The sequence below is a fragment of the Orbicella faveolata genome, unplaced genomic scaffold, assembly GCF_042242905.1.
Source record: "Orbicella faveolata isolate gen_17 unplaced genomic scaffold, um_ofav_v1 contig_47, whole genome shotgun sequence".
In the NCBI taxonomy this organism is placed as follows: Eukaryota; Metazoa; Cnidaria; class Anthozoa; order Scleractinia; family Merulinidae; genus Orbicella; species Orbicella faveolata.
This window is the reverse complement of record NW_028301577.1, coordinates 9452501-9480000: the sequence shown is the minus strand read 5'-3', so window position 1 is coordinate 9480000 and position 27500 is coordinate 9452501. Positions and strand designations below refer to the sequence as shown.

General features: G+C 40.5%; 2 protein-coding genes and 2 pseudogenes across 2 annotated transcripts; all 4 read left to right on the top strand.

Annotated features, from left to right (window-relative positions):
* Positions 1-654: 654 nt before the first annotated feature.
* On the top strand, positions 655-2615 carry LOC149097041 (BTB/POZ domain-containing protein 6 pseudogene; annotated as a pseudogene).
* Positions 2616-8064: 5449 nt separating this feature from the next.
* Positions 8065-9830, top strand: LOC110049084 (BTB/POZ domain-containing protein 6-A-like; annotated as a pseudogene).
* A 10608-nt stretch (positions 9831-20438) lies between these two features.
* Positions 20439-21620, top strand: LOC149097040 (uncharacterized; the record flags this gene model as incomplete). Its single annotated transcript, XM_089279825.1, has 2 exons — positions 20439-20669; positions 21390-21620. Coding segments are annotated over 2 exons (462 nt in total), but the record flags the coding sequence as incomplete, so codon positions are not given.
* A 3275-nt stretch (positions 21621-24895) lies between these two features.
* Positions 24896-26692, top strand: LOC149097039 (BTB/POZ domain-containing protein 6-like). The gene has a single exon (XM_089280388.1). The coding sequence runs from the start codon at positions 25086-25088 to the stop codon at positions 26424-26426; it is 1341 nt and encodes a 446-aa protein (XP_089136514.1). The 5' UTR covers positions 24896-25085; the 3' UTR covers positions 26427-26692.
* Positions 26693-27500: the final 808 nt, after the last annotated feature.

The following is a 27500-nucleotide window of genomic DNA, read 5'->3' as shown; positions in this document are numbered from 1 at the left end:
GGGTGCGCCGCGTTCGATTCCGGCCCGGTGCCATATGCGGGTTGAGTTTCTTGTTGGTTCTCGCCTTGTTCCGAGTTTTTCTCCGGGTTCTCCGGTTTTCCTCCCTCAACATAAACCAACATCTCCAAATTCCAATTCCACCATGATAGAGGACCCGCATGGAAACCAGCTAAGGTTGATGTGGCTTCAAATCTCTTAATTTCTTTCCGTTTGCGCCTGCAAAAAGGCGTAGGGTAGCTTTTTTCGTGACGTTGAATATCTACATACTGCATTAAAATTCTTAGTTGGGTCCAAGGCTATGGAGGGCTTTGCTTACCAAGGCTATGAAGAGTTTTGCTTACCAAGGAAATGGGAAATAATTTAAACATTCGAAATTTTTTAAATAAATTCGGAAAGTGGCGAGATTTTAAAATTGTGAAATATCTTCCATTTTATCTACGATCTACACCCCTTTGTCGGTTGAGCATTTTCAAGGAGGTACTATAGATTCCGGCTTGCGGTATTAAGCTGGATATTAAGATTCGTTGGGATATTAAGCTGGCTGCTCAATAAATACGACTGATTCCTCAGATGTAACGAGTTCGTACAAACTCAGGCTAGCGTGAAGCGTGACCGTTAGTAAAATGAGATGCAAATTTGTTCGACCACCGCTGACTGACCTATCAGTACAATTTATTCAGTTTCCAGAGTTTCTCACAAACAACGCCAGAGAGCTGAAAATCTCGCTGATTGTAACCACATGGCCATGTCTGTGATCGAGAAAAACTGGCAAACAACAAAGCCAACTATCAGAGAAAGAAGCAAGCACATGTTCAACAAAAATCTCTTCAGCGATGTCAAGTTTGTTGTGCGAGGAGGGCGCAATGGCGAAAGTGAAAGTAAACAAGTGATTCCTGCTCACAAGTTTGTGTTGTCGATTAGCAGTCCTGTGTTTGAAGCCATGTTTTACGGTGAGCTGGCGGAGACTACAGACTCTATTGAACTGCCTGACTGTGAGTGCGACAGTCTGTTGGAGTGTTTTCGTTACATGTACAGCGATGAAGTGATCTTGAGCGGAAGTAATGTGATGGGAGTGTTGTATTTGGCCAAGAAATACATGGTACCTTCACTGGCTGATAAATGTACGGAATATCTGCAGGATAACTTAGATGCATCGAATGTTTTAGGTATCCTCCCACAAGCACAGAATTTTGAAGAGCAAAACCTGGTGGATCAATGCTGGGAAGTGATCGATAAACATACAGAAGAGGCTGTGAAATCAGAAGAGTTTGCGACAACTGAGAGATCCTTACTTGAACTAATGATCGAGCGTGACACTTTGAATATTCAAGAGATAGAGTTGTTCAAAGCGGTGAATTTGTGGGCGACAAAGAGATGTGAAGAACAAGGTTTATCGACAGATGGAAGTGAAAAAAGAAGAATTCTCGGCGAACAGATTGTGAAAGGAATACGTTTTCCAGTGATGACCCAACATGAATTTGCTGATGTTGTTCTTGACTGCAAGATACTGACACAAGACGAATCTATTACGATAGTGAAATATTTTAATTCAATTCGAAACTCTCCAGTAGGATTTCCAGAGACCAAACGTACTGGTTTGAAGGAATTGTTGGAACGATGTTGCAGATTTGGTTCCGTGGTTCATACTGGCTCAGGTTATCCTTATTCACCTGGTAAAAAAGACTGTCTTCGTTTTGAGGTCGACAAAGACATCTCCTTACTTGGAGTAACACTCTGCGGAAGCAAAAATTGTGAATATTCTGTAGCTATTCGGATGGAAAGTTTGAATATTTTTAGTTGGGGTGAAATTTGTAACAAAGCAGGGAAATTTTCTTCAGTGTGTATCAAGTCAGATCTGGGTTCTTACTACGGTTTCAATGTTTTCTTCGACAGTCCAGTTGACATAAAGAAAGGTTTCAATCACCGTTTGGAAGCCTCCATTTCTGATGGCGCCAACTCTTGTTTTGGTCAAAATGGTCAACATTCTGTTGTTTCTTCAGGAGTTAGATTTGATTTTCTAAACAGTAGTATCAGCAGCAATGGAACGAAAGTTGAACGAGGACAATTTCCAGCGTTTCTTTTTACTGTAAAATAAATTGTTAATTGATTGACTTATTCAAATACAGTCAAATACACTGAGGATGAAAGCTCTCAGTTTTGAAATATATCACCCGGGTTCAATCAATTTGTTTATTCAGGAGATTTCCATTCGGCCTAAATTTGTAGCACCTTGGAAACTATAATGGACTTTGACAAGAGAAAATCTCTTGACTTTGAACAGTTGTGAACTTTTCAACATGTGGTGCAGTCTCAATCTGATACGAGACAGGCCGTTAAAGAGCCTGCCGATGTAAATAGGGCTCTTATATAGAGTAGAATTGATTGTTTCTTCATATATCAACTTTACAATTGCTTGTAATCTGATTTTGTTATTTTGTAGTTTAGCAGTTGCAATTACAGAATTCTTCAACATTATGTGAATAATCACTGAACATTCAATTCCTGATTGCTAATTCAGTAGTAATGCCTTGTATATTTGCTTTGATCACACAAATGCGATGTACAATACCTGATTCCTCATTTCAATTTCCTAATAAAGTAACCTTTTCTACTAATCTGGGTGCATTGCGAGAAAAACTGCGACACAGCCATTATAATTTGACACACCATAAAGTGATTTGCGGTAAGAAATAACAGTGATAAGAATTTACTGATGTTGTTCTTGACTGCAAGATACTGACACAAGACGAATCTTTTACGATAGTTTTAAGTATCTGAATTCAATTCAAAACAGTCCAGTAGGATTTTCAGAGGCCATCAGACTGGCTTCAAGAAATTGTTTGCTTATTGATTGTTGCAGATTTGGTGCCCTGGATTACACTGATTCGGGTTCTCCGCATTTACCTGATGAAGAAGATCTTCAAAGACATCTTCTTACTTGGAGTTACACTGTACAGAAGCAAAAATAATACCGTGTATTCTCAGTGTAACGATACAGGTAAAAGATCTGGGTGAAAAGAAAATAATATCTTAACTCCAAATCAGAAAAGATTTTCCTGAGTCTTACAAGTATGAATCAGCGTCTTATTACGTCGCCTTTATATTTTCTTTTACTAACTTGTTTGGTAATGAGGGGCTCCGATTATCGTTTCGAAGCTTCTATTGATTTGTGGGCCCATTTTTTGTTTTGGGCAAAATATTGGTAAAGATAATGTGCTTTGTTCAGGTGTTATATTGACAGTGTATAAGACATAGGCACGAAAGGCGTGCAAGAGATTTTTTTGTGAATTAAAAGCCCCTGGATGTAGCTGCACTCAGAGCACTCTTCTTAACAGTTATGATAAGGTTAATCCAACAAGTTTCTTTGGCAACGATGTACAGGGAAAAACACAAATTTAGAATTTTATTTCACCTTCGGATATGTGATATCAAGCGTACTATTATCAAGGTTTGGTTTTAGCAGTTGATAAGTGGCCTTGTTTATTAGAACTACATGGAGCTGTTACCAGCAAGGCAGCTAAACATCATGTAGTCTGCAATAGTAGCTAACGGTAAACGGCAGATTGGTGTTGATTCTGGATAATTTTTCTGACTCACTTTATGACAAGAACCAATTAAATTATAATATCGTCACGCGATAGTATGGTCTCACTCTGTTGCCAACAATGATCGTAGTTTTTTCGGTTTTGATATTCCACGAAACCACTTCAAATTATATCGATATCAAAACCTATTTAAACGAGAAGATATTATTGAAGGTAAACAGCGTTACCTAACTGAAGACTTGAAACAACCAGACACATGAAAAACTGCATAAATTTTACGAAACGCCGTGAAATCTGTAGACTTAAGGAACTGAGTTTCCTCGTCCCATTACCCTTCTGAACGCCTGAGAGCCTTTTTGGTGACAAAACGTCAGTTACAGAAAGACATAAGTTTACCTCTTTGAACTACGTAAGGAATCTGTAAAGAACCACTGTGTCGCTTCAAAGTCTAATCTAATTAATTTGCAGTTTAACTTCCCGCCATAGAGTCTTCAGAAATATTTGAAGAGTTTCCATAAAACAAACCTTTAAGGGACGGACCATTAAAACAGTGATAGCGGGGAGGGGAAAAAAACAAAACAAAAAAACTCATGCAAGGGAAAGGTGACTGAAAAAAAAATTCGTGCAAAGAAGAAGTGAAGTAAAGAAAAATCCCGCAGAGTGAATTGCACTGTCGGGCTCACAAACTGTAGTCGCCTAAAGGGCACCTCGGCAGCCACTTTATACTGCAGTTATAATTTATTGGGCCCGGTGGAATCCCCATTCACCTGGTTTTCTATTCAATTAGGAAAACGTTCATTTTTCCCTTTCAAGGCTGACACATTTTGTGAGCAGCAACCTCATCATGGACACTGGTAGTTAAAGACCCTTGCAGAAAAACCTTTATGGATAAACAGCCATCCTGCTTGATTCGTTTGCACTTGAGCAAGCACATACCGTGTTTTGAAAGCCTCGGCATATTGGAGTGATTTCACAACTGACCTGTATAAATGACGATCGTGGAAACTGATGCGCACACCCATGGCGAACCGTAACACTTCCCCTAAGATGACCGCTGAGATCAACGTCGGACAAATGTCCTAATCAAAGAGAATCATTGAGGTGTTTTAACACAACCGATGCATTTAGTACGGGCTGGTGATTTACATGTTAACTGTTAACTTTTCTTGCCTGAGCAGTAAATAAGTAATAATTCAGTGTAGTTATAAGACTTTTTTTAAAACGTCGTCTCTTTTAAGACTGAGAGAGTACAGTAGATGTGCATTTTCAGTCTTTAAATTTGTAAATGTTTTATTCATCATGAAAAGGTCACTCCCCCAATTTCGAGGAAAAAAATTCCGTACTTTCAAATGAGAAAGTTCCGTCTTTGGTACTACCAAGGAATGCCATAATATTACAATACCTTATTATTCAATTTCTGCCGAATTTCTGCTCCATTTTTTATCAAGTGGTCGCTTACGGGAGGTTAAACACAAAAGAAAATTTCAAATTTTTAGCTCGAAAAGTGGCCGTGGTCGCTTACTTGAGGAGGTCGCTTACAAGAGGTTCCAATTATAGTGACGAGAGTGGAAAACTTTTGGCACTTTGGAAAACTGGTCGCTGAGGAGAGGTGGTCGCTTACGAGAGCTGGTGGCAATCAGAGGTTCGACTGTAGCCTTTCACGTGGACTTAAGGGTTCCTTTTCTAGCAAACTGCAAGTAGTCCCTCTTTCGCTTAGTCCGTCGAGCGAGACCTTCTTCCGATTTACGCTCTACGGACTAAGCGAATGGGCGACTCCTTGTACTCTCCTTCTCTGAGAAACTCATCTTTTAGAATCCTTTTAATGAGGAGAGATTTTAGGCTTAGGGATCTAAGCGAATGTTTCCCTTAAGAATTTTTCCAAAGACCTCTTGTTACCGAGTGTGAACAGAATTTTTTTTATTCACATATTGTACGGGTTAAAGTGCACCTAACCCCAAAAATTTTTTTTGCTAAAACGAATCTACTTGTTATTTGAAATAGTTCTGCGAAAAAATTTTTGGATTCCGTTAAATCCTCGATTTTCTGTACCCCGACGAAATCTCGAAAATAGCTCCAAAACACCGCCATTTTGTTTCACGACCGAGTTTGAAGAGAATGGGTCTAGCGGCTTTTGTGACGTCTACCCAGGAAGGTTGCATATCTCACGTCCTCTCATTTCCTTTAGGATGGTGCAATACACATTCGAAAAGTGCACAGAAACGCCTTCCAGATGTGCTATCGGCTGTTGCAGCAACATTCCAGATTTAAAGAAAGATATACTGTACAATTTACTGACGACGATCGGCTAATGGTGCAATAAAGACGTAAACGATGGTTGATTTTGTCGAAGCGAAACAAGCGAACTGAATCTGTGAGAATCATTGAAGAACTCTCACTGGAATTTGTTCCACAGACTTTCAAACGCTATTTTCATAAATTTTCTGCTTAAAGCTAACCAGCAATTTGTAGAAATACTACCGACAACTTATATCTTCCAATGCCGCAGTATTTATAACATAACCGGCAAAGTTGTGTGATCCGATCATGATCAAGCGTTATACTGATATGCAAATAGATCGCAACTGTACGCCGCTAACCAACACTTATTTCTCTTTCGATTTAGATGAAAGTCGAAGATTAATCCTTTAGAATTACATGATAACAAAATTGTTACACTCACAGAGTTTTTCGAAGGTTTGGAAATCAGCAGTGCGACAAAGATTCTGTGCAATAGCGTCGAAAATATGACCGCGTAACATTATCTGCGGACCGCTTTGGGAACACATCCTTTTCGCTTATCCGACGAATTTCACTGCAGACTTTGAGAACAATTTACATTGGTTATTTGGAGTTACGACTTAAAACGTGTGGCAATGTGAAATCGGTAATTGTATGAAATGTTTCCTTCCGCCTTACTTCCCGCAGCTTCAAAAATACAGGTCCAAACAATACGATTTTCAATCGATCGAAGCCGATGTTTTGGAGGTCATCAAGTCTCGAAAACTGCAACACGTACGTCGCTCTTATAAACATGAAGCATTCAACTGAAAGTAAAACACAAACTGGATTTAACAGAGAGTTGACTGAGGCGCAATTGTGTTTGGTTCCTGGGGAGACGTCATCAGTTACCGCCGCCCCAGACTCCCTAAAACGCGGTCGTGAAACACTTCAAGCGCGACTTTGAAAAGGCATAGCAAATCGAGGATTCAACTAAATTCAAAAATTTCTTCGCCCAAATGCTTCAAATAAAGTCTAGATTCGTTTTAGCGAAAAAAAATTTTGGGGGTTAGGTGCACTTTAAACGAAAGCTAAAGTATGGCCTGTTTGTATGCGTAATCACAGGATCCTTTTAATCATGATAATGTCTTTTAATTTAAAAACCCTTTAATCAATAATTTTAAATGAAATATGGAACGTGCTTGTAAAAATGAAACTCTCACGTCGGTTGTCTTCTCCGTATATACTTGGGTCATACGTAATGTAATGAAATCGCCAGACCCTCCTTTTTCTGCAGACATATGCAAAGTAGTCACAGTATTGCAGCATAGCCCAACTCTGACAACGTGGTGCAGTTTTGAGCTGTTCAGCTTGTGTCATCCTAAAGAGGCAGAAGTGAAGATTTTTTATTTTCATTTTATTTATTTATTCCATTCTAAAACTACAAAGATAAATAGGTTAGTTCACAAGTTAGTTTACAAGTCATTCGTTAACTGTCATACATTCTTCCTCGTGTTTTTCGTCTCCCCTACCCCTTTTTGGGGAGAGCAGGGATGGCGGAGTGGTGAGAGCGCTCGCCTCCAACCAGTGTGGCCCGTGTTCGATTCCGGCCCGGTGCCATATGTGGGTTGAGTTTGTTGTTGGTTCCCGCCGTGTTCCGAGTTTTTCTCCGGGTTCTCCGGTTTTCCTCCCTCAACATAAACCAACATCTCCAAATTCCAATTCCACCAAGATAGAGGATCCGCATGAAAAGCAGCTAAGGCTGATGTGGCTTTAAATCTCTTAATTTCTTTCCCATTTGCGCCTGCAGAAAGGCGCAGGGTAGCTTTTTTCGTGACAGTGAATATCTATATATATTAAATTCTTACTTCGATCCGAGGCTATAGAGGGCTTACCAAGGAAATGGGAAATAATTTAAACAAAAGTAATAATAAAAACTGTTTTTTATAAATTCGGAAAGAGGCGAGAATTTAAAATTGTGAAATATCTTCTATTTTATCTACGATCCACACCCCTTTCTCGGCTGAGCATTTTCACGGAGGTACTATAGATTCCGGCTTGGGCCTGACTAAGCTGGATATTAAGCTTCGTTGGGATTTTAAGCTGGCTTCACATTAAATACGACTGATTCCTCAGATGTAACGAGTTCGTACAATTCTGAACCGAACCCAACCCTACCGGAGACTGGATTAAAATTTGGCAGCTGATTCACGGCTCTATTCACCTCGGGCTAGCGTGAAGCGTGACCCGTTAGTAAAGTGAGATGCAAATCTGTTCGACCACCGCTGACTGACTAATCAGTATAACTTATTCAGATTCGAGACCTTCTTATTATAAACAACGCCTTCCAGAGAGCGGAAAATCTCGCTGTTGAAACGAAAGAACCATGTCTGTGATCGAGAAAAACTGGCAAACAACAAACCGACTGTCAGAGAAAGAAGCAAGCACATGTTCAACAATGATCTCTTCAGCGATGTCAAGTTTGTTGTGCGAGGAGGGCTAAATGGCGAAAGTGAAAGTGAACAAGTGATTCCTGCTCACAAGTTTGTGCTGTCGATTAGCAGTCCTGTGTTTGAAGCCATGTTTTACGGTGAGCTGGCGGAGACTGCAGACTCTATTGAACTGCCTGACTGTGAGTACGACAGTCTGTTGGAATTGTTTCGTTACATGTACAGTGATGAAGTGAATTTGAGCGGAAGTAATGTGATGGGAGTGTTGTATTTGGCGAAGAAATACATGGTGCCTTTACTGGCTGATAAATGTGCAGAATATCTGCAAAACAACTTAGATCCATCGAATGTCTTCGGCATCTTGCCACAAGCACAGAAGTATGAAGAGAAAAACCTAGTGGATCGATGCTGGAAAGTGATCGATGAAAAGACAGAAGAATGTGTGAAATCAGATGAGTTTGCGACAATTGAGAGATCTTTACTTGAAGCAGTAGTCGAACGTGACACTTTGAATATTCAAGAGATCGAGTTGTTCAAAGCGGTGAATTTGTGGGCGACAAAGAGAATGGAAGAACAAGGCAGCCTGTCGACGGACAGTAGTAAGAAAAGGAAAATTCTTGGTGAACGGATCGTAAAAGAGATACGTTTTCCAATCATGAAGCAACATGAATTTGCTGATGTTGTTCTTGACTGCAAGATACTGACACAAGACGAAGCTTTTCGCTTAGTTAAGTTTTTTAATTCAGTTCTAAGTTCGCCAGTAGGATTTCCAGAGAACGAACGAGCTGGTCTAGAATTGTTTCAGCGTTGTTGCAGATTCGGGTCCGTAGATCACTTTGGTTCGGGTTATCCTTATTCACCTGGTAAAAAAGACTGTCTTGATTTTGAGGTCGACAAAGACATCTCCTTACTTGGAGTTACACTGTGCGGAAGCAAAAATTGTAATTATAATTTCGATATTACGATCAAAAATTTGGATAAAAGTTGTACTCTTTGTCAGAAATCAGGAAACTTTTCTTCAGTGTATATCAAGTCAGGCCTAGTTTCTTACTACGGTTTCAATGTTTTCTTCCACACTCCAGTTGTCATAGAGAAGAGTGTTAGACACCATTTGGAAGCTTCCATTTCTGGCTACGCCAACTCTTGTTGTGGTCAAAATGGCCAACGTTCTGTGAGGTCTTCAGGGGTAAGATTTGATTTTTATCATTGTGATGGAAGTAGAAATGGAACGAAAGTTGAACAAGGACAATTTCCAGCTTTTCTCTTTACAGTAAAATAAATTGTCTTCAGTTTCATTGACCAATTGCCAAGGAGGCAAATACAGGAAGAAAGTTCTCAGTTTTGAAATATATCACCCAGGTTCAAGAAAATTTGTTTATTCAGAGGCTTTCAATTCTGCTTAAATTTGTAGTAGTTAGCAATCTATAGTGGACTCTGATCAGATATCTTTTGAACTTTTCGACACGTGACGCAGTCTGTTAATTCGAGACAGGCCTACCGATGAATTAAGAGGTGCTTATATAGTGTAGCATTGTTTTTGTCTTTAATAATTTTGCAATTGTATGTGATTTTGTTATTTTGTAGTTTAGTAGTTGCAATTACAATATTATGTGAACTATATCAGCATTCGATTCCAAAATGCTAATTAACCGCGCGGCCATGGGCCGAGCGCGGTTCTAGGTTTACCCGTGGTTTATTTTATTATTTTATCAACCGCGCGGCCATGGGCCGAGCGCGGTTCTAGGTTTACCCGTGGTTTATTAACCGCGCGGCCATGGGCCGAGCGCGGTTCATGGTTTACCCGTGGTTTTTTTGTTTCGCAGTTTTGTCTGCGACCAGACCCAAGCTTCCACTCGGCCAAATTTTTAGTCACGCAACCTGTGATGTTTACTCGCCAAAAGCTGTTGAAACATTAATAAATGTTATCTCCGATACTGACTTTCGCGGGAAAAAATTAAAAACCCAGCGTTCGTCAAAAATTATATTTTTTCAGCAGAAATTTAGTTCGGAACATATACATATTTATATTCTTTTGAATCGTCGATGAAATGACCTTTTCCGGATATTTTTTCCTTCGGGGTCAACAAAGACCTCCGATTACAAAATCACACCGAACCTACACGTTGCAAAAAAATCTCTTCAAAACCCTGACTTCGAAGCGATATAACACTTCAGCGTTAATAGCTGGCACACATCGGCAGGCGGTAAATCTATTCGCTAACAATCCAGCCTTATCGTGTTAAAATTTCAGCGAAATCGAACAAAACCAGAATTAATTAGAATTTTTTTGTGACCTCACTCCCCAGACTTGACCTAACAAAGGAAGCAACGGTCGCCCATAGCAACCGAAAAACACGAACATAACAAAGCCGAACGTTTCGGCCAAAAATCTCCAGAATTATCGCCTGAGAGCTTAAACTTGAATGGGAACATCTTTTTCGAACTTTTTTCAACTCATTTAGACGAAAGACTGGCCTCGGCGGGCCACAAGAAAGACCAAGAAGAAAAACAGAACAAGACAGCAGAACAAGCCGATAACATTTCATCGCACGGCTTTCGGCACGAAAACGAAAATACAGCTTACTTCTAGATAAATTCAGCCTTAGAAGCCAGCAACCGGCCCCAAATTACTTTCTGTATCCTTACAAATGTCCTGATTTCCATCTCCGAAAGATTTTGCCCCAATTTTGAGCAAATAAACATTTCGTCGACGGTGACCGCCATTACGGTGGCTTGCATACTAAATTAGCTAACTTGACAAAATTCTCCCGAGGGGGGAATATGACGAAAAGAGCTTAAAGATGGCCTATAATTGGCTAATGATGAGATCATCGAAAGTAACGCCAATTTTCTGTCACGTTTTCAATCTGTGGTCACTGGAGTGACCAAAATCGATACATCGGTCGGGATAGAGTTTTATTATTAAATTATATGACTTGTGTGACTACTTTGCTAGCCCTTTACTCGTGGAAAACACCAATTAAATTTAATCATGACTTTTAAGAAAGAAAGCTGTTGTTAATAGTGTTATTATCGTGTCATTCATATCGCTCATGCCCATACATATCCCGAAGAAAGTTCTACAAAGATTAAGACCATTACGTCATCGGAGATTTGTCAATGGCTACCACTGATGGTGCAATAATACAGTTTGTGTTGATCAAGTGATGTGATGTCTACAGTAAGAAACGAATCATCAATAACTGCTTTGGAATTTGCACTGCGTTCCGACGGTAGTGCTAAGCAAACAGTTTAATTTTAAAAGCGCGGTTATAAGATCTAACAGATCTTCTTGTTTTTTTTTTTTTGTCGGTGACCAGACGCAGACCTCCGCTCGGCCAAACTTTGAGTCACGGAACGTGTGATGTTTTTCCGCCAGAAGCTGTTAAAACATAAATACACGGACAATTTTACGGATATTGTTTTCTTTTTTGTGGGTAAAATATATTTTCTTTTCGCTTTATCAAAGCGTTGGATTTAAAGGGAATAATAAATACGCTGAAAAAAGGTATTACGTCAGCCATGGAATGCGCTGACGTTGCAGCTTTCACTTTCGCTACGTGACAAATAAGATCGTGTTTACTTTGGAAGTTTATTTCGGCAGAAGCGACGGTCATTAATTTATTTGTAATTTTGCGAGTATTTCTTGCGGTTTTAGGCAAATGAAGTAAATCCTTTGACTGTTTCATCGCAGCGAGTTCATAGATCGGAAAGAAAATTAAATGTTTGGAAGCCAAGCAAAGAACGTGTCAGAACGTGCAAAGATTACGTCATTGATAGGGAAATAACCACCGTACTAAAGATAGCCGTAGATAACGCAATTCTTGAATTATGTGACTCGTGTGACTTCTTTGCTAACCCTTAACTCAAGGGAAAAAAACAATTAAATTTAATCGTGACTTTAAAGAAAGAAAGCGGTTTGTAATAGTGTTCGTATCTTCATGCCCATACATATCCCGAAGAAACTTCCAGATTAAGACTATTACGTCATCGGAGATGTCACAACGGCTACGACTGATGGTGCGATAATAGAGTTTATGTTGATCAAGTGCTGTGATGTCTACAGTAATCAATGAATCATCAAAGATTGCTTTGGAATATGCACTGCGTTGCGACTGTAGTACTAAGAAAACAGTTAAATTTTAAAAGCGCGGTTATAAGATCTAACAGATCTTCTTGTTCAGTAGTAATGGCTTCTATACTCGCTTAAGTATAATTGCTTCATTTTGTAGTTATTTTATTCCGGCAATCAAGCTTAAAATTGTAGCTGCTAGGAAACTATAATGGACTTTGAACAGTTGTCTTTTGAACTTTTCGACATGTGAGGCAGTCTTAGTTGATACGAGACAAGGTGTTTAAAGATGATTTCCAGTCCGTACTGCGCACTCTCTAGAGTTCGTTAACGTTTTTTGTTTTGTTTCATGTACGAGGGCACAAAATATGAACATTTCGCAACTACTTACATGAAGTAAATTCAAGATTTCATGTCAACCGCCATTGTGGAAGCACAGGCGGCCTAGACGTTGTATACGATTAATACGTGACATTATGCTGTTGGCGATTGCGTTACAATTTTAGCCGTTTATAAGACGATGTATGAGAATGCTTCGAAAATTACTCTAAATGCTACGTGTAGAAAATAATTTGAATAAAATGGCTTACCTTATGTTTGCATTGCGTTGTTTTGATGTCTCTGGGTTCCTGGAAGTGGTTTAGAGCCATTTAGGCGAGTTTTACTTTCTGGCGGTTTGCTTCCCCTAAAGAGAAACGAAAGGCGGGCGACCCACTGGCCCGATGGCCCGCACTCAAAGCTCCGTAAATTGCACAAAAATGGTCTAATCTCGTCAAAATTGCCTCATGGCAGCCGTCGATAACTCTTCTTCCCATTTGCTTTTCCCCAAGGTTTTAAAGTTTATCTTAACCGCCCGAGAATCGCTGGTTTTCCAGCTCTTGCTTTCCATTTCGGCTCCATTTCGATCCGTAACCGATTGTCTTGGCCACAGGATTTGAATTTCTAGCTTAACGACCGCGCCATCGTGACAAAGTCGCCTCCAACCGTCGAGAGGCACGGGGCATTGGTCAGTTACTCGTTGCCATCTCTCGCTGCAGTTGACAGTGCTTTTCGGCGCTAAATTCAGCTGAACATTGTTTCCTCCTTGTATTTTTGCAGTTAACAGTGCTTTTAGGCACTAATTTCAGTTATACACCGCGGCACGGTGCAGTTTGCATGATCAAAAAATGCCCCGTGCCTCTCGACGGTTTAGCGATGTTGTTAAGCTAGAAATCCAAATCCTGTGGCCAAGATAATCGGTTACGGATCGAAATGGAGCCGAAATGGAAAGCAAGAGCTGGAATACCAGCGATTTTCGGGAGGTTAAGATAAACTTTGAAACCTTGGGAGAAAGCGAATGGGAAGAAGAGTTATTGAAGGCTGCCATGAGGCAATTTTGACGAGATTAGACCATTTTTGTGCAATTTACGGAGCTTTGAGTGCGGGCCATCGGGCCAGTGGGTCGCCCGCCTTTCGTTTCTCTTTAGGGAAAGCAAACCGCCAGAAAGTAAAACTCGCCTAAATGGCTCTAAACCACTTCCAGGAACCCAGAGACATCAAAACAACGCAATGCAAACATAAGGTAAGCCATTTTATTTAAATTATTTTCTACACGTAGCATTTAGAGTAGTTTTCGAAGCATTCTCATACATTGTCTCATAAACGGCTAAAATTGTAACGCAATCGCCAACAGCGTAATGTCACGTATTAATCGTATACAACGTCTGGGCCGCCTGTGGTGGAAGCGAAGCGATGCGAAGCCTTAAGTTTCGTTCTTTCTCCTATCACTTGATAAAACAACTTTGCAGCTGTTGGACAAAAGAATTTGAAAGGCCTCAAAGAAAAGGTTTGTGTTTCATAACGAATAACATCGATTCGCATTCTGTCGAGTGGGTTTTTGTTTATAAACATTAGGGTGCCGAGACTGCGCAGAACGGACTGGAAATCATCTTAAGACCTGATTCATTGTTTCTTCATTAACCTTGAAATTGCACATGATGCAGTTGCAATATACAGTATTCTACAATGTTATGTGAATTATCAGAGATCATCATTTGATTCCTGAATGCTAATTCCGTAGTAATGGCTTGTATACTTACTATACTTGCTTAAGTATAATTGCTTCATTTTGTAACTATTTTATCGAATAGTTTTCCGGCAGTAAAGTGCTATAAACACTGAAACTGGTTTCAGGTCACTTGGATCACATTAACGCCCCCGGTACAATACGTGACTTCGTGGTTCAATTTCCCAAAGAAAGCGACGTGACCTTCCATACAGACCAGAGTTGTCTAATATATACCAAACTGATACGTTACTAGAAGAACTGCGTCACAGCCCCCATGATTTGACATAACATAAAGTAATTTGTAATAAGAAATTGTAGTAGACAAGAATTTGATGATGTTGTTTTTGACTGCAAGATACTGACACGAGCCGAATCTTTTACGATAGTCAATATCTGAATTCAATTCAAAACACTCCAGTACTGAATTTGCAGAGAACTTCGGACTGGCTTGATGGACTGAATTGTTTGATCGTTGTCGCAGATCTGGTGCAGTGGTGCACACTGAGTCAGGTTATCGTTAATTACCTGATAGCAAAGACTATGTCTTGTTTTTGAGGTCGACAAAGACATCTCCCTACTTGGAGTTACAGTACTAGGGAGCCAAAATAGTACGTTTTCTGTAACTGGGATACAGGTAAAAGATTTGGGTATATCTTTATTCCAAATAGGAATGTTTTGCCTGAGTTTAGTAAGTATAAATTCGTTTTCTATTACGATTTAAGCATGTCCTTGGACCGACCCGTTTTGTTAATGAGGGGCCACGATTACTAGATTCTATCACTGTTTCGGAGCTTGGGTCCAGCTCTTGTTTTGATTAAAATGGTAATATTATGTCCTTTGCTCAGATGTTATATTTAATTTTATAAGAAGTCGTTATAGTACCATCGGAGCAAACCTTGAAAGAGGACAATTTCCCGAGTTTCTTTTTACTATAAATTATAATACGTTTCCATATAACGCCCGCTCTGATTGGCTGAAAAGCGTGCTTTATCAGAGAACAGATGCACGGGTTGTTGCACGTAAAACCACCAGAAGCTGAATTTGAAATTTTTGCTTCGGCATTTTGAGAGTCTTCCTTCTCATCCTAGAGGGTTTAAACGAGTTTTGGGCGAATTTTGATTTATTTATCCTACAGTGTTATAATAAGAGACAAGGTAGAAAACTTTGGCCAGTTTGACGACAAAACATTCTTCGGAAACGAGTCAAATTTGCAAACAAAAGTAGCATTTACTCACAATATTGCACTGAACTCACAATGTAAGGCCTGCAGTTTCTCTCTCTGCAATTTAGTGACGCACACATTCAGTTTTCACCGTGATAGCTGGGCACAAAGTTGAAATATGACAACTAAAAGAGGGGCCATTTATGCGTGACGCTGGAAAGTTGATCCAAGGCAGACTTTTCTTGACTTTTGATCGGCTGAGGAAAGGGGCCCTCCAGATTGTTATGAACATCTTCGGCCGACCAGCCTTTGTTGGGGATCAAAGGCGCTTAGGACATTCATTTCAATTAGCTTTACGAATTGCTAACCACAGAGTCATCTTTTGGATTCTTGAGCAAAACAACCACTTTGCAAAGCGGCGTCTGCTTGTCAAGTCTTGTTTTAAAAAAATGCTGCTTACGTTGTTGTATGCGTCCTTATCCAGCTCGCGGCATAGGCACGCCCTCTTGGTCGCCGAAGGAAAAGTCTAAATACATATATAGGTAGAGAAGCATTCGGACCCTGCTATGATGATGTTCTCACCCTGAAAAGTGACCGAAATTCTTCCACAGGCTTCTGAAATACGCGGCCGGTGAGATATTCACGGCGGGAGAGGCTCCGCCCCGACATGACGAGCATAGACCTGAAAAAAATATATCTCCCCAGGAGCTGCACGAGGTTTCTGTTTTTTTAAACACAAAAATAACAAAAAAAATGAAAATAAAAAAATGACTCGCGTACTGAGAAGATCCGTATTCAGATTGATTCCATGTAGAACGTGACGCGTTGTCAACGTTCTTGAATGAGCTGTTATGCAGTTATTTTTCAATATTTTATGTTATCGGAATACGGGTTTATATTAAATGTAAACTGCATAACAACAACAACTGCTCTCGCTCTTTGTGGAGTGAGATGAATTAAATAAATTGCACTGTAATTAAATAAAGCAGGGATCCATCGGCCCAGGACCTGAGTAAACTTACTTTCTGGAAGGCCGGAACAACCGTTCCTTTCCCACTTCTATGAATTTGGACTGATTTCAATGCTTGCGTCAATTGAACAAGGGAGAACGCCCCCTAGTTCCCCGCAGTGTCGCGGTTTTGTGTTTGTTTACGTGTACGTTTCGAGGCGGCTGTGAAATGTACAGTAATCTAATGTGAGATGAAAGATCACGGTTATTGAGTCTTTGTAAGAAAGTTAAATTCTAACAAATGAGGTAATATCCTACTTTGGCGGGACTTTTAAGTTAGAAAACACAATGTATTTCGTCGATGAGCTATTCTCCAGCCGACCCTCATGGCGAAGCTTAAAAGCAATCATCAGAGGCAGATGTGCCTTCGTTCCAAACGTCGTCCCTCATAAGGGGCTCAAGCGGGTCCCTTGACCCACATAAACAGTGGTATTTACTCACAAAAGAGATCTGTGGTATGAAGTCGGCCGATTTTACGAAGACGGAGTTATTAACAAAGATATTTTCAGACGAAATACAAAGGATTGAATGGCGGGAAGTTCAGCCCGCCAAATCTTATTCGACGAGCAATGCCAGGCAGCCCTCCGTCGTTTCAGTCAATTCTTCGTTTGGCCTATGTGCTGGACTTCTGCGCAAAAAGGTTATTTCCCCTTATGGACTTATTAAATCGCCGGCTTTCGAGCCAGTTCGAAGACCGTGGTAAATACTTTGACGCCGCTGGACGTGGGGCCACAGAAAATTAGCCATTGTGGCTGGAAAGCCAGCGACAACAATGTAGACCTTTTTAAGCTTGAAAAAGAGCTGAACGCCGAAATAGCAAAAAGAAAAACCTTCATCGAAGCTCTCGAAAAGGAAATGGAGGTATTGAAAGGAAGGATTTTTCCATATCTAGCCTCTTCCAGGCGTTTTGTTAGTTGGGACGCAGCGCGAAAAACAGAGCGCGAAAAAATAAAAAAAGCGCGGCGAGAGAAAGCTTTCATATAGCTGAATGCTGAAAAAAGGTACCCCTCCTTCCCGTATAGGCTGTTGTAGGGAGTACCACCTAAACGACCTCCCTACCGATGTCACGCGCTTTTTTTTATTTTTTCGCGCGCCGTTTCGCGCTGCGCCTCAACTAACATGTAAGTGTCACGCCATCTTCCTCGGAGCCTGTTTCTCCCACGTCATGCTTTTCAAGTTCCTAGCCGTCGATCCTGAACTCCAGCACAAGTTCTGTGGAGGATACAAGCAAGGATCCAAATCTTTAAAGAAATGCAAGGAGGTCATAGTTTCTGTAAAGAGGGGGGCGATTTTCGGTTTTGCGGTTTTGGCCAATTTTTGGTTCCGTTTTTCGGTTTTCACAGTTAAAAACTGTGGTTTTTCGGTTTTGGTGTCTTTTGCGGTCTGCGGATTTTCTCCAGTGCAGTCTTTGGTTTTCGGTTTTTGTCAACCATGATGGCGGTTTTTCGGATTTTTCTGTCCAACGCAATTTACGGTTTTTCTGGTTTTGTCAAGGAGGTTACACCCTGCAAACGCTGCAGTCCCGCTAAAACTCTAATTCCAAGGGACCACTTACATACTCTTCTACCCAGCTAACGTTCTTTTAGACGATGTATGACAAGCCTAGTCTCTTTAATTTAGCAGCCGTTATTTGGGTCGTAACGGCTGCCAAACAGACTATGAAAAGCTAAAGATAACATCAAAGCAAAGGACTATTTCTCAAATATCACGCGGCTGGGATAATATCGTGTGGACTTTGACCTTAGACTGTGGACCATCGAGTTTCTTTTAATAGCTCGATTGCAAGTTGTCTCCCCTTTTTGTCGTCGGAATAACATTGTGCTTACTCCTCCGTTCACGTGGAATAAAATCGAAGGAGAGGCTGTTTGTTTGGTTGTGAAATAAAGTAGTTGGGTTGTAAAATGTGGCTGCCATTGTGCCTACACAAATGAAAATTGTGACAATGGCAATTAAAAGCAGCTTCAGAATGTGGTGTTTCTTTTAAGCAAAAATCACCCAAAATCATGTTACCTTACCTTTTTTTCTAGTTTCACATTGCCATAGGTCTGGAGCTAATTTACAAAAAAATAAAGCAAATTTTTAGATTATGATGAGTTCTGCACTTATGAGGGGATATGCTGAAAGAACTTTGAAAGTAAAACAAGTTTAGACTTATGAACAGAAAGAGATTCGGTTTTCGGTTTTGGACGACATTTATTGTGGTTTTGCGGTTTTCAGCGATTTTTTTGTGCGGTTTTTCGGTTGCTAATAGGCCCCTATGCCCCCCTCAATTCATCTGTTCTTGGAAACTACTTTGTTTTTGGCGAAAATGCTGAAAAAGTCATATCAGTTGTTGTCGACTTAGTTATGGAGGCTCAAAGAAAGGTTTGGCAGATGTTTTTTCCTCACAAACATACGAACAAATCTTTGCCAGCCTGAGAGTTCATGACTGGGTATTTCTCTACTTCAAGTTGAAAACAAGGCTTCCAGACGATGCCTGGCAGACACTTCTTAACTTAACTCAGCTTGGTAAGAACGGCGCAGGTAAAAATCCTCTCTTACATTTTTTGTGCCCATCTCAGAAAGTGGTTGGGCCGGGTATTAAAGCTGATTAAATTAAGATTGTGTAACACCTAAATTTTGCATCTGTAATTATAGATAATCAAATTTACTTTCCTCACACAACTAATAAGATTATATTTGTTTACAAAAAATATAATTTATTAAACATATACAAGGGTGTCTAAAAGATAGTAATGCTGCGGCACATTCTGTTGATAGTGACATATTTTACGCATTGATTCATCTACCTGCGCGTAAGACTTACATTAACCTCTATTTCTTAAAGTAGTGTGTAACTTAAAATCTGTCCTTGTATGCATCAACTTCATGCATGATGACGCATCCATGACGAGTGTGATAAGGGATCGTGATAAAAAGGCACATAGTGATCTGAACTATATTTGGACATAAAACGATACACCTCAACCTCCCCTTTACCAGATCGCGAAAATCGAAAGATGTGGAAATTGTAGGAGCAGGAATCTAACTTATAAATTCTGTACTGGTACGCATTAAATGTCTCTAGAATGTTGACAGACTGTATCGAGGACGCGTCCATCGCGATGTGTGAAAATGCTAAAGCTTTAGCTTAAATTCATGTTTGGATGAAAAGGACTACATCGTAACATATATGAAATTAGCGTGTTTTACGGCTTTCATTTGTTTTAATTATTCTACAAGCTTTAGTAACGACGATTTCTCTTCATTTAAGTATTCGACCAAGGAGGGGAGGCTGCTAAGAAATGAAATACTATGTTTAAAATTAAGATGTCACCATTAATCGTCCAGATGTTTCACATACTGTATTAAGGACAAAAGCAGGAGTTGTGAAAGTCAAGCACGATCTCCTTCACACCGTTTTACAGATAAGTCAGAGTAAAACATAAACACTAGAATTCACGCGAAAAAGGACGACGGCTCGGCGGTGTGACATCCGTCGTGACATCCGTCGTGACATCCCTGTATTGTCCGTGGCGCAATGCACTCCGGTAAAAAGTGGCGCAGTGCACTCTGGTTAAATGCAATGCATTCTGGTAAAAAGTGATGAATTCGAGAATTCGTACCCCCTTCTATATATTCTTCTTAAATGCTGATTATGTTGCTGCGGAGCGAGCGCAGCGAGCGAGCAGCAACAAAAATGCAGTGGAGGCTGCAGGTGCGTAGCCAGGATTTTTCAAAGGGGTGGGTCACACTGCGTCAAAGTGAGGGTACTCACCAGTTTGACATGTCGTTTTCACCATCTTTTGTAGGTTGTTTGCTTAAAAATGCTTACAAAGGGGGGGGGGGGGGGGTCACGGGCACCTCAGGACCTCCCTAGCTACGCCAGTTTTTATACCCCAAAAGTTAAAACAGACATGTCTAAAAAGAAGTCGTACGAGACAACTTTCGCTGTGAAAACGACGAACTCCCGTGCGGCAAGGGGTAGGAGACAGTGGCACACATTACTTTGCTTTTACACCTAAGGAGCATTTTTCCCACATGTGTTTTGCGGCAATTGATGCGACGACGGAGTGTATTCGCACCAGATTTAACCAGAAGGACCTCAAGGTCTACCAAAGCATACAGGAACTTCTGAAAAAACAACAGAATAATCACAATTTCTGCTTCCGCAGAGAGTTACTCCAAGTAAGATGTCTTTGTCGACCGTAAAATGAAGAGAGCCTTTTTGATCAGGTGAATGATGATAACCTGAGTCAGTGTGATCCACGGAACCAAATCTGCAACATCGTTCAAACAATTCTTCAAACCAGGGATGTTACTAAACTGCGGATTGCAGACCGCGGAACCTCCGGAACCTGCGGGAGCTGCGGAACCTGCGGAACCTATACTTTTTTTTGTCAAAAAAAAAAATATATCGGTTGCGCAGTTTCCGGAGGTTCCGGAGGTTCCATGGTCCGGCAATCCGGTTTAAACAGGGGTTCTTGTATAGTGTAGAATTGATTGTTTCTTTGTTAATTTTGCAATTGCATGTAATTTTGTAATTTAGCAGTTGTAACTAAAATATTCTACAATATTAAGTGAATTATATCAAGATTCTTATAGGAAGCAATTAAATAGAAACCTGAACTAGAGTGAGTATAAACTACACAGATATATCACTAAACGAGACGAAATGAAAACTTTGAAAACTGGGGCGCTGCTACGTGCTGGACTTAGAACAATAGACTGTTGTATAGAGACCGCGACTAAAGGTACTAGAGGTTCAAAACATCCAAAACGTGAAAAAAAAAAACAAAAAAAAAAAAACCAAGCATAGAAAATAGTTTGTACTTACACATCGGCTTCCGCCTGCGCTCCAAATGGCCAAGAGTAGCTTAAAACTTAATTCACTTAAAAACACGACCGTGTACCCTTGCTAAGCTTATGCTTGTCATGCCAGCTACCAACGCCGTCAGCGAGCGCTCCTTCTCCTCTTTAAAGCTGGTCAAGCCTTACCTGCGCTCTGGCCCAGGAGAGGCCAGGCTCAACCACCTCATGCTTCTGCATGTCCAAAAGGAATTGGCAAATGGTATTGACATGGTGGAGGTCAACAATTTGCTTCTGGGGACAACCAGCGGAGCAGGCACTTGTTCCTAAAACGACATGCTGATGAAGTCTACGTTTGCCTCTAAGGCAACTCAGACAGTTTAATAACGAACTAATAGTGACTCCGAGTCAGGTAAAACACTTGCTTTAGAGACAGCCAGTTTTGTTATTTTGTAATTGACGTTGCACGTGTTTGCGGCTTTGCTTACAAATGAGAGTTATCTAATATGGACAACTGAACTGATACGTTGCGAGAAACACCTGGGTCATAATTATTATACGGTTTAACGGTCCGTAAAGATCGAGATTTGCGATGAGAAAATTTAAATGGACCAAGGGACTAACTACATTTGTAGTAAAGTATTTTACGTCATATCAGAGCGAGGCTGTAACGACCGTAAAAAACGTTTCTGGTTCGTATACTTTACGATTCGAAGATTGAATCAGAACGATCCGTATATGAATCAAAAACCGACTTTGCACGTTGTACAAACGCTAGAGATAGTTCATCAGCGTCCCAAAAGGTGGGGAGGGGTCGCTGGAGCACCTGGTGCCCCGGACTTTTTCCCTGTACATGTTGAGCCCGGAGCCCCATCATTCCCGGCCTGGAGCCCTGGTCTCTTTTAGGTGAGGAGTTCGGAGCCCTCAAAGTTTTGCTGTGGAGCCTGGAGCCCTAATTAATGGAATCTGTAGTGAGGAGAAAGCGCAATAGATAAGAGAAACATGCATTTTTGTATCACACTGTTCCAAATGTGTTTTTTTTCTGAAGTTTGCTTGCCTCGTATTTAATTCAGCTAAAGCTTTTGCTCTTAAGATGAGAGATGATCGAAATAAATCAGTTATCAAAAAAATTAAACAGACCTCCATGCTGGATTGAAGGGTTAGCCCATATTGCACCCCTTCTGAGAGAAAAGGGGTCAAAGACCTTTCTCGCAGTTACGTCGATCATGCAGTATAGATCGTTTTCACTGTCACGCAATAAAAAGATAAATCGAAAACCATTCAGTGGATAAAGTCAAGAAATTGTGATCTTATGGGAAATAAATAAAGATACACTTCTCCAAGTTTTAGGCCTGTGCGTTTTCCCAAACTGCAGATATTCGTCGAAATGTTTCGCAGCAATTTACAGAGCCCAGTATGGAAACACCATGCCGTGGTGCAGTCTGTGGTGCACCAATATGGAGGCCGGAAAATAGTGTTAACATCTGGAACTTACTTTGGCTATCAAGGCGACTGATTATATGTACTGAACACATCGGATTAAGTACTTTTCATAAGCACTTTTCCTAATGATCTAACTTCTAAAAAAGCTAAAAATCATGAGATAGGTATATATTTTGCGACAAATGCGATCGTAGCTTTGTGTCACGCACCGCCATAACTCTGAAATTCAAAATACGCTGGTTTCCAAACGAAGCACACTATTGAGCTATAAAATTATAAACAGGTATAAATTTACCCCCTCTTATGCCTGATGGGAATAAAAACTTTGGTGGCTCTTTAGTTTTTGATTTTAGAAAATGACGTCACGTGAAAACGATCTATCAACGTCCGCCTGATTTATTGAACACAGAGAGCTCCATTACACCAAGTTCCAACAATATATGATACACAATTTCATCCTATTTAAAGTAAAGTTTATTCATCCATTCTATCTGACTTCAGCAGACATAGTTCAATGTAGAATAGTAAGAATGCTTCCTGGAGACCATTTATGACAACTTGCCTTCTACCGTGTTACCCAGGAAGAGTGACACCTACAACGCGCCGTTAGTGGCCATGATGACGTTAACTGTCATTGACGAACATGAGCTACTCAACGTACCAACACCACATGTTTAGGGGTGGACAATTTGACTTTTTATACTTAGCTTTTTGTACTTAGCGCCCACCACGAAGGTTGAACTCGAGCTTGCGCTTCTCTTCTTCTCGCTCTCGGGTTTTGAACGTTGCTGATAACTTTTCTCACTCCGAGCTCGGTTTTGGCAGCTTATTTAACTTGTGGGCAAGTCTATGACCAGGTAAACGCGGTCGTGTCCCCAGCATAGTCAGGCTGTATAGTCAGGCTGTATAGTCTGTCAGCTTCGGCTGACAAGGCTGCATAAATTTTGGTTTTTCGCGTCCAAACTGTCCGCCTCAATTATTCGATGCAAACATCACAAATGCCAGGGACAAATTAGTACAAGTTGAGTAACTGACCTTAGCGTTCTAACGAAGCAACCTCGTTCCCAGGGTCTCTCATCTTACCGCCCCCTAGAGCGAACGAGCGAGCGCTCGCTCAAGGGGGCGGTAAGATGAGAGACCCTGGGAACGAGGTTGCTAACGAAGGTCAGTTCTTCGTTTTCTTCAATGTCGTCAGTGAAGTGTCGTCCAACTGAATCTCTCCGGCTTACGGACACCTCCATAATAAGGACAGTTCACTTTGTCCAGGAGAAAACAGAATTCAAATAATCTCTAACTCTATAGTACCGACACCTCGAACTCCATATTATTAACACTCATCTCTGCCCCTCTGGTCAGTGTCCTCGAGTAGCATTAAGAACGTGAAGTCGCTAGGGTGTTCTTACAAAAATATGTAGTAAATGGCGGTGTTGGAGAAATCGTTAGATTGGAGGGGTACATTTATTGTAAAGATAATACATGAAACGTTGTAAATAAAATTCATAAATCATGGTAACCTATTTCACCCACAGGCCATAGATTTATTAAACTAGTATCTCTTGTTATCTTTTGTAGGGGGAGTAGCGATGCAACTATTACTCAAATAAATCATTTTCTTTACATGCTCGCTAGGTTTTTGCTGAAAATTGTTTCTCCCATCATTTTCGAGACGTGAAACCAAACAATCTTGGAACTGTTTCGGAAGGTTTCGAATGAGTCACGAGTCAATAAGTCAATAAAGCGTTATATCAAACACATTATTCATCTTTTTCCAGGTGCTACTATATCATTGAAAACCGGATAGCAAGAGCATTCGTTCGTAGCTTTGCTAAACAGAGCGCTATTCAGGCTAACCCGAAGTGCTATTTAGGCAAACTGAGGTGCTAGTCAGAGTGGTTCAACAACAGGTGAGTGTATGACTCTAATGACTCGTTCTATTTACAGCATTCACCACTTAAGTTTATACAATTCGCGCTACGAAAGTTCGCTGCCTCCAAAACACGTTGCAACGTTTCTTCCAGACTTCTTGAATATTCCTCTTTAATGCAAAATTTGACAGATCAAAACCGGAAGAGGTGCTCAGTTTTTGCAACGATTTTTCGACCACCATATTTTGCCTGACATTATAATCAGGCCACTTAGGAAGAAACAAACAAGCTCTTATATTTGATTCACAGTAGTGACCCGGGTAAAATGAACTGCGTGACATAAAAGGTGGGTTATTAAGATGAGATGCAAATTTGTCCGACCACCGCTGACTGACAAATCGGTTCAACTTATTCAATTTCCTGAGTTTCTTAATACAAACAACGCCTTCCAAAGAGCAGAAAATCTCGCGTTTGAAACTGAAGAACCATGCCTGTGATCGAGAAAAACTGGCAAACAACAAAGCCGACTATCAGAGAAAGAAGCAAGCACATGTTCAACAATGATCTCTTCAGCGATGTCAAGTTTGTTGTGCGAGGAGGGCGCAATGGCCAAAGTGAAAGTAAACAAGTGATTCCTGCTCACAAGTTTGTGTTGTCGATTAGCAGTCCTGTGTTTGAAACCATGTTTTACGGTGAGCTGGCGGAGACTACAGACTCTATTGAACTGCCTGACTGTGAGTACGACAGTCTGTTGGAGTTGTTTCGTTACATATACAGCGATGAAGTGATCTTGAGCGGAAGTAATGTGATGGGAGTGTTGTATTTAGCGAAGAAATACATGGTACCTTCACTGGCTGATAAATGTGCGGAATATCTGCAGGATAATTTAGATCCATCGAATGTTTTCAGCATCCTGCCACAAGCTCAGAAATATGAAGAGCAAAACCTTGTGGATCAATGCTGGGAAGTGATCGATGAGCAGACAGAAGAGGCCGTACAATCAGATGGTTTTGCGACAATTGAGAGATCCTTACTTGAAGAAGTGATCGAACGTGACACTTTGTATATTCAAGAGATAGAGTTGTTCAAAGCTATAAATTTGTGGGCGACAAAAAGATGTGAAGAACAAGGCTTATCAACAAATGGAAGTGAAAAAAGAAGAATTCTTGGAGAACGGATTGTGAAAGGAATACGTTTTCCAGTGATGACCCAATATGAATTTGCTGCTGTCGTTGTTGACTGCAAGATACTGACCCCAGACGAAGCTTTTAGCCTACTCAAATATTTGAATTCAGTTCCAGACACTCCAGTAGGATTTCCAGAGACAAGACGAGCTGCTTTGAAGGAATCTTTTGAGCGTTGTTGCAGATTTGGTTCCGTGGTTCACAATGACTTAGGTTATCCTTATTCACCTGATAAAAAAGACTGTGTTATTTTTAAGGTCGACAAAGATATTTTCTTACTTGGAGTAACACTACTCGGAAGCAAAACTAATGCGTATTCTGTAACTGTAAAGATAACAGATCTGGACAGTGGAAAATGTCTTCATTCTAAATCAGGGAAATTTGCCTCTGCGTTTATGAAGTATGAATCAGTTTCTTACTACGGCTTCAATGTTTTCTTTGACCAATCCGTTTCTTTAAGAAACGGTGTCGAGTACCGTGTCGAGGCTTCTATCTCTGGGTCCAATTCTTGTTTCGGTCAAAATGGTCAAGATAATGTGCTTTGTTCAGGTGTTAGATTTAAATTTAGACCAAGTGTTCTTAGTGCCAATGGAACAAACGTTGAACGAGGACAATTTTCCAGGTTTCTTTTTACCGTAAAATAAATGCAGGTGTATTTCTTTTAATTTTTCAACCATAGAAACGCTTATTAACCGGTTCAGGTCAAATTTCTGTGTGGAATTTATTTGAACAGCCCGCTCATCAGTGAGTACACTCTTTTTTTTATATACGAACGTACAATTTTGGAGCTGAGGCTGAACGTTCTCATATTTTTTTTACGATTTGAGGCTGAAAACGTTCTTAAGATGTTCTTAAATTTACATGATATACAGTATTTCAATAAATCAAAGCTGAGAGAATATAAGGTCAACTACCTTGATGATGCTTCAGACTTTGTATCGCCTGATGACTTTGATGGTGTGGAAGTTATTTTGGACCAATTATAAATACTTGAAGAACTGCTAATTAGAGTGGTTTTCAACTAAGTGTCGAAAAGTAATTGGTTTGCGCTTACTACGCTACGCGATTGGTTCAAAAAATTCGCGCCACTTTTTCATCCAACCAGGAGTACAACCAAACCCAATCGTGACTCGTTCGCACACGTTTACCCGCGCTTAGCGCCAACTACATGTAATTACTTTGAGTTTTGGTTGGTTCACTGTGCTGAGTAGGAAGAGATTTTCCCTATCGGGTTATAAATTTCTTAGTGAACATGGAGTCAATCCAAGACAATCATTATAGACGTCATTCTCGGAGACCCAGGGGCAGTTAGTGGGAGCGGGGAAAAGTCTAAACGGGTGAGAAAAAAGTTCGGGCGAAGACCCGTTTAGACTTTTCCCCGCTCCCACTAACTACCCCTGGGTCTCCGAGAATGACGTCTATCATGATTGTGTTGAATTGACTCCATGTTTACCAAGAAATTTAGCTGAATTTATAACCCGATAGTGAAAAAAATATTCAAGGTACACCAACCTCTATTAAGCGGCCAACCCCTATTAAGCGACCACCTCCCATTTTCCCGAGGGTAGCCCACTGTATTATATGTAAACCAAAAATAATTGCACAGCGCGAAAAGACCTAGGTACGAGTTTAGCGTTACAGTATTCACGCAGGGCATGTAGGTAGCGGTGGTCTAGTAAAAGATGACAACACGGGCAATGGTTAACTATTCATTCTTT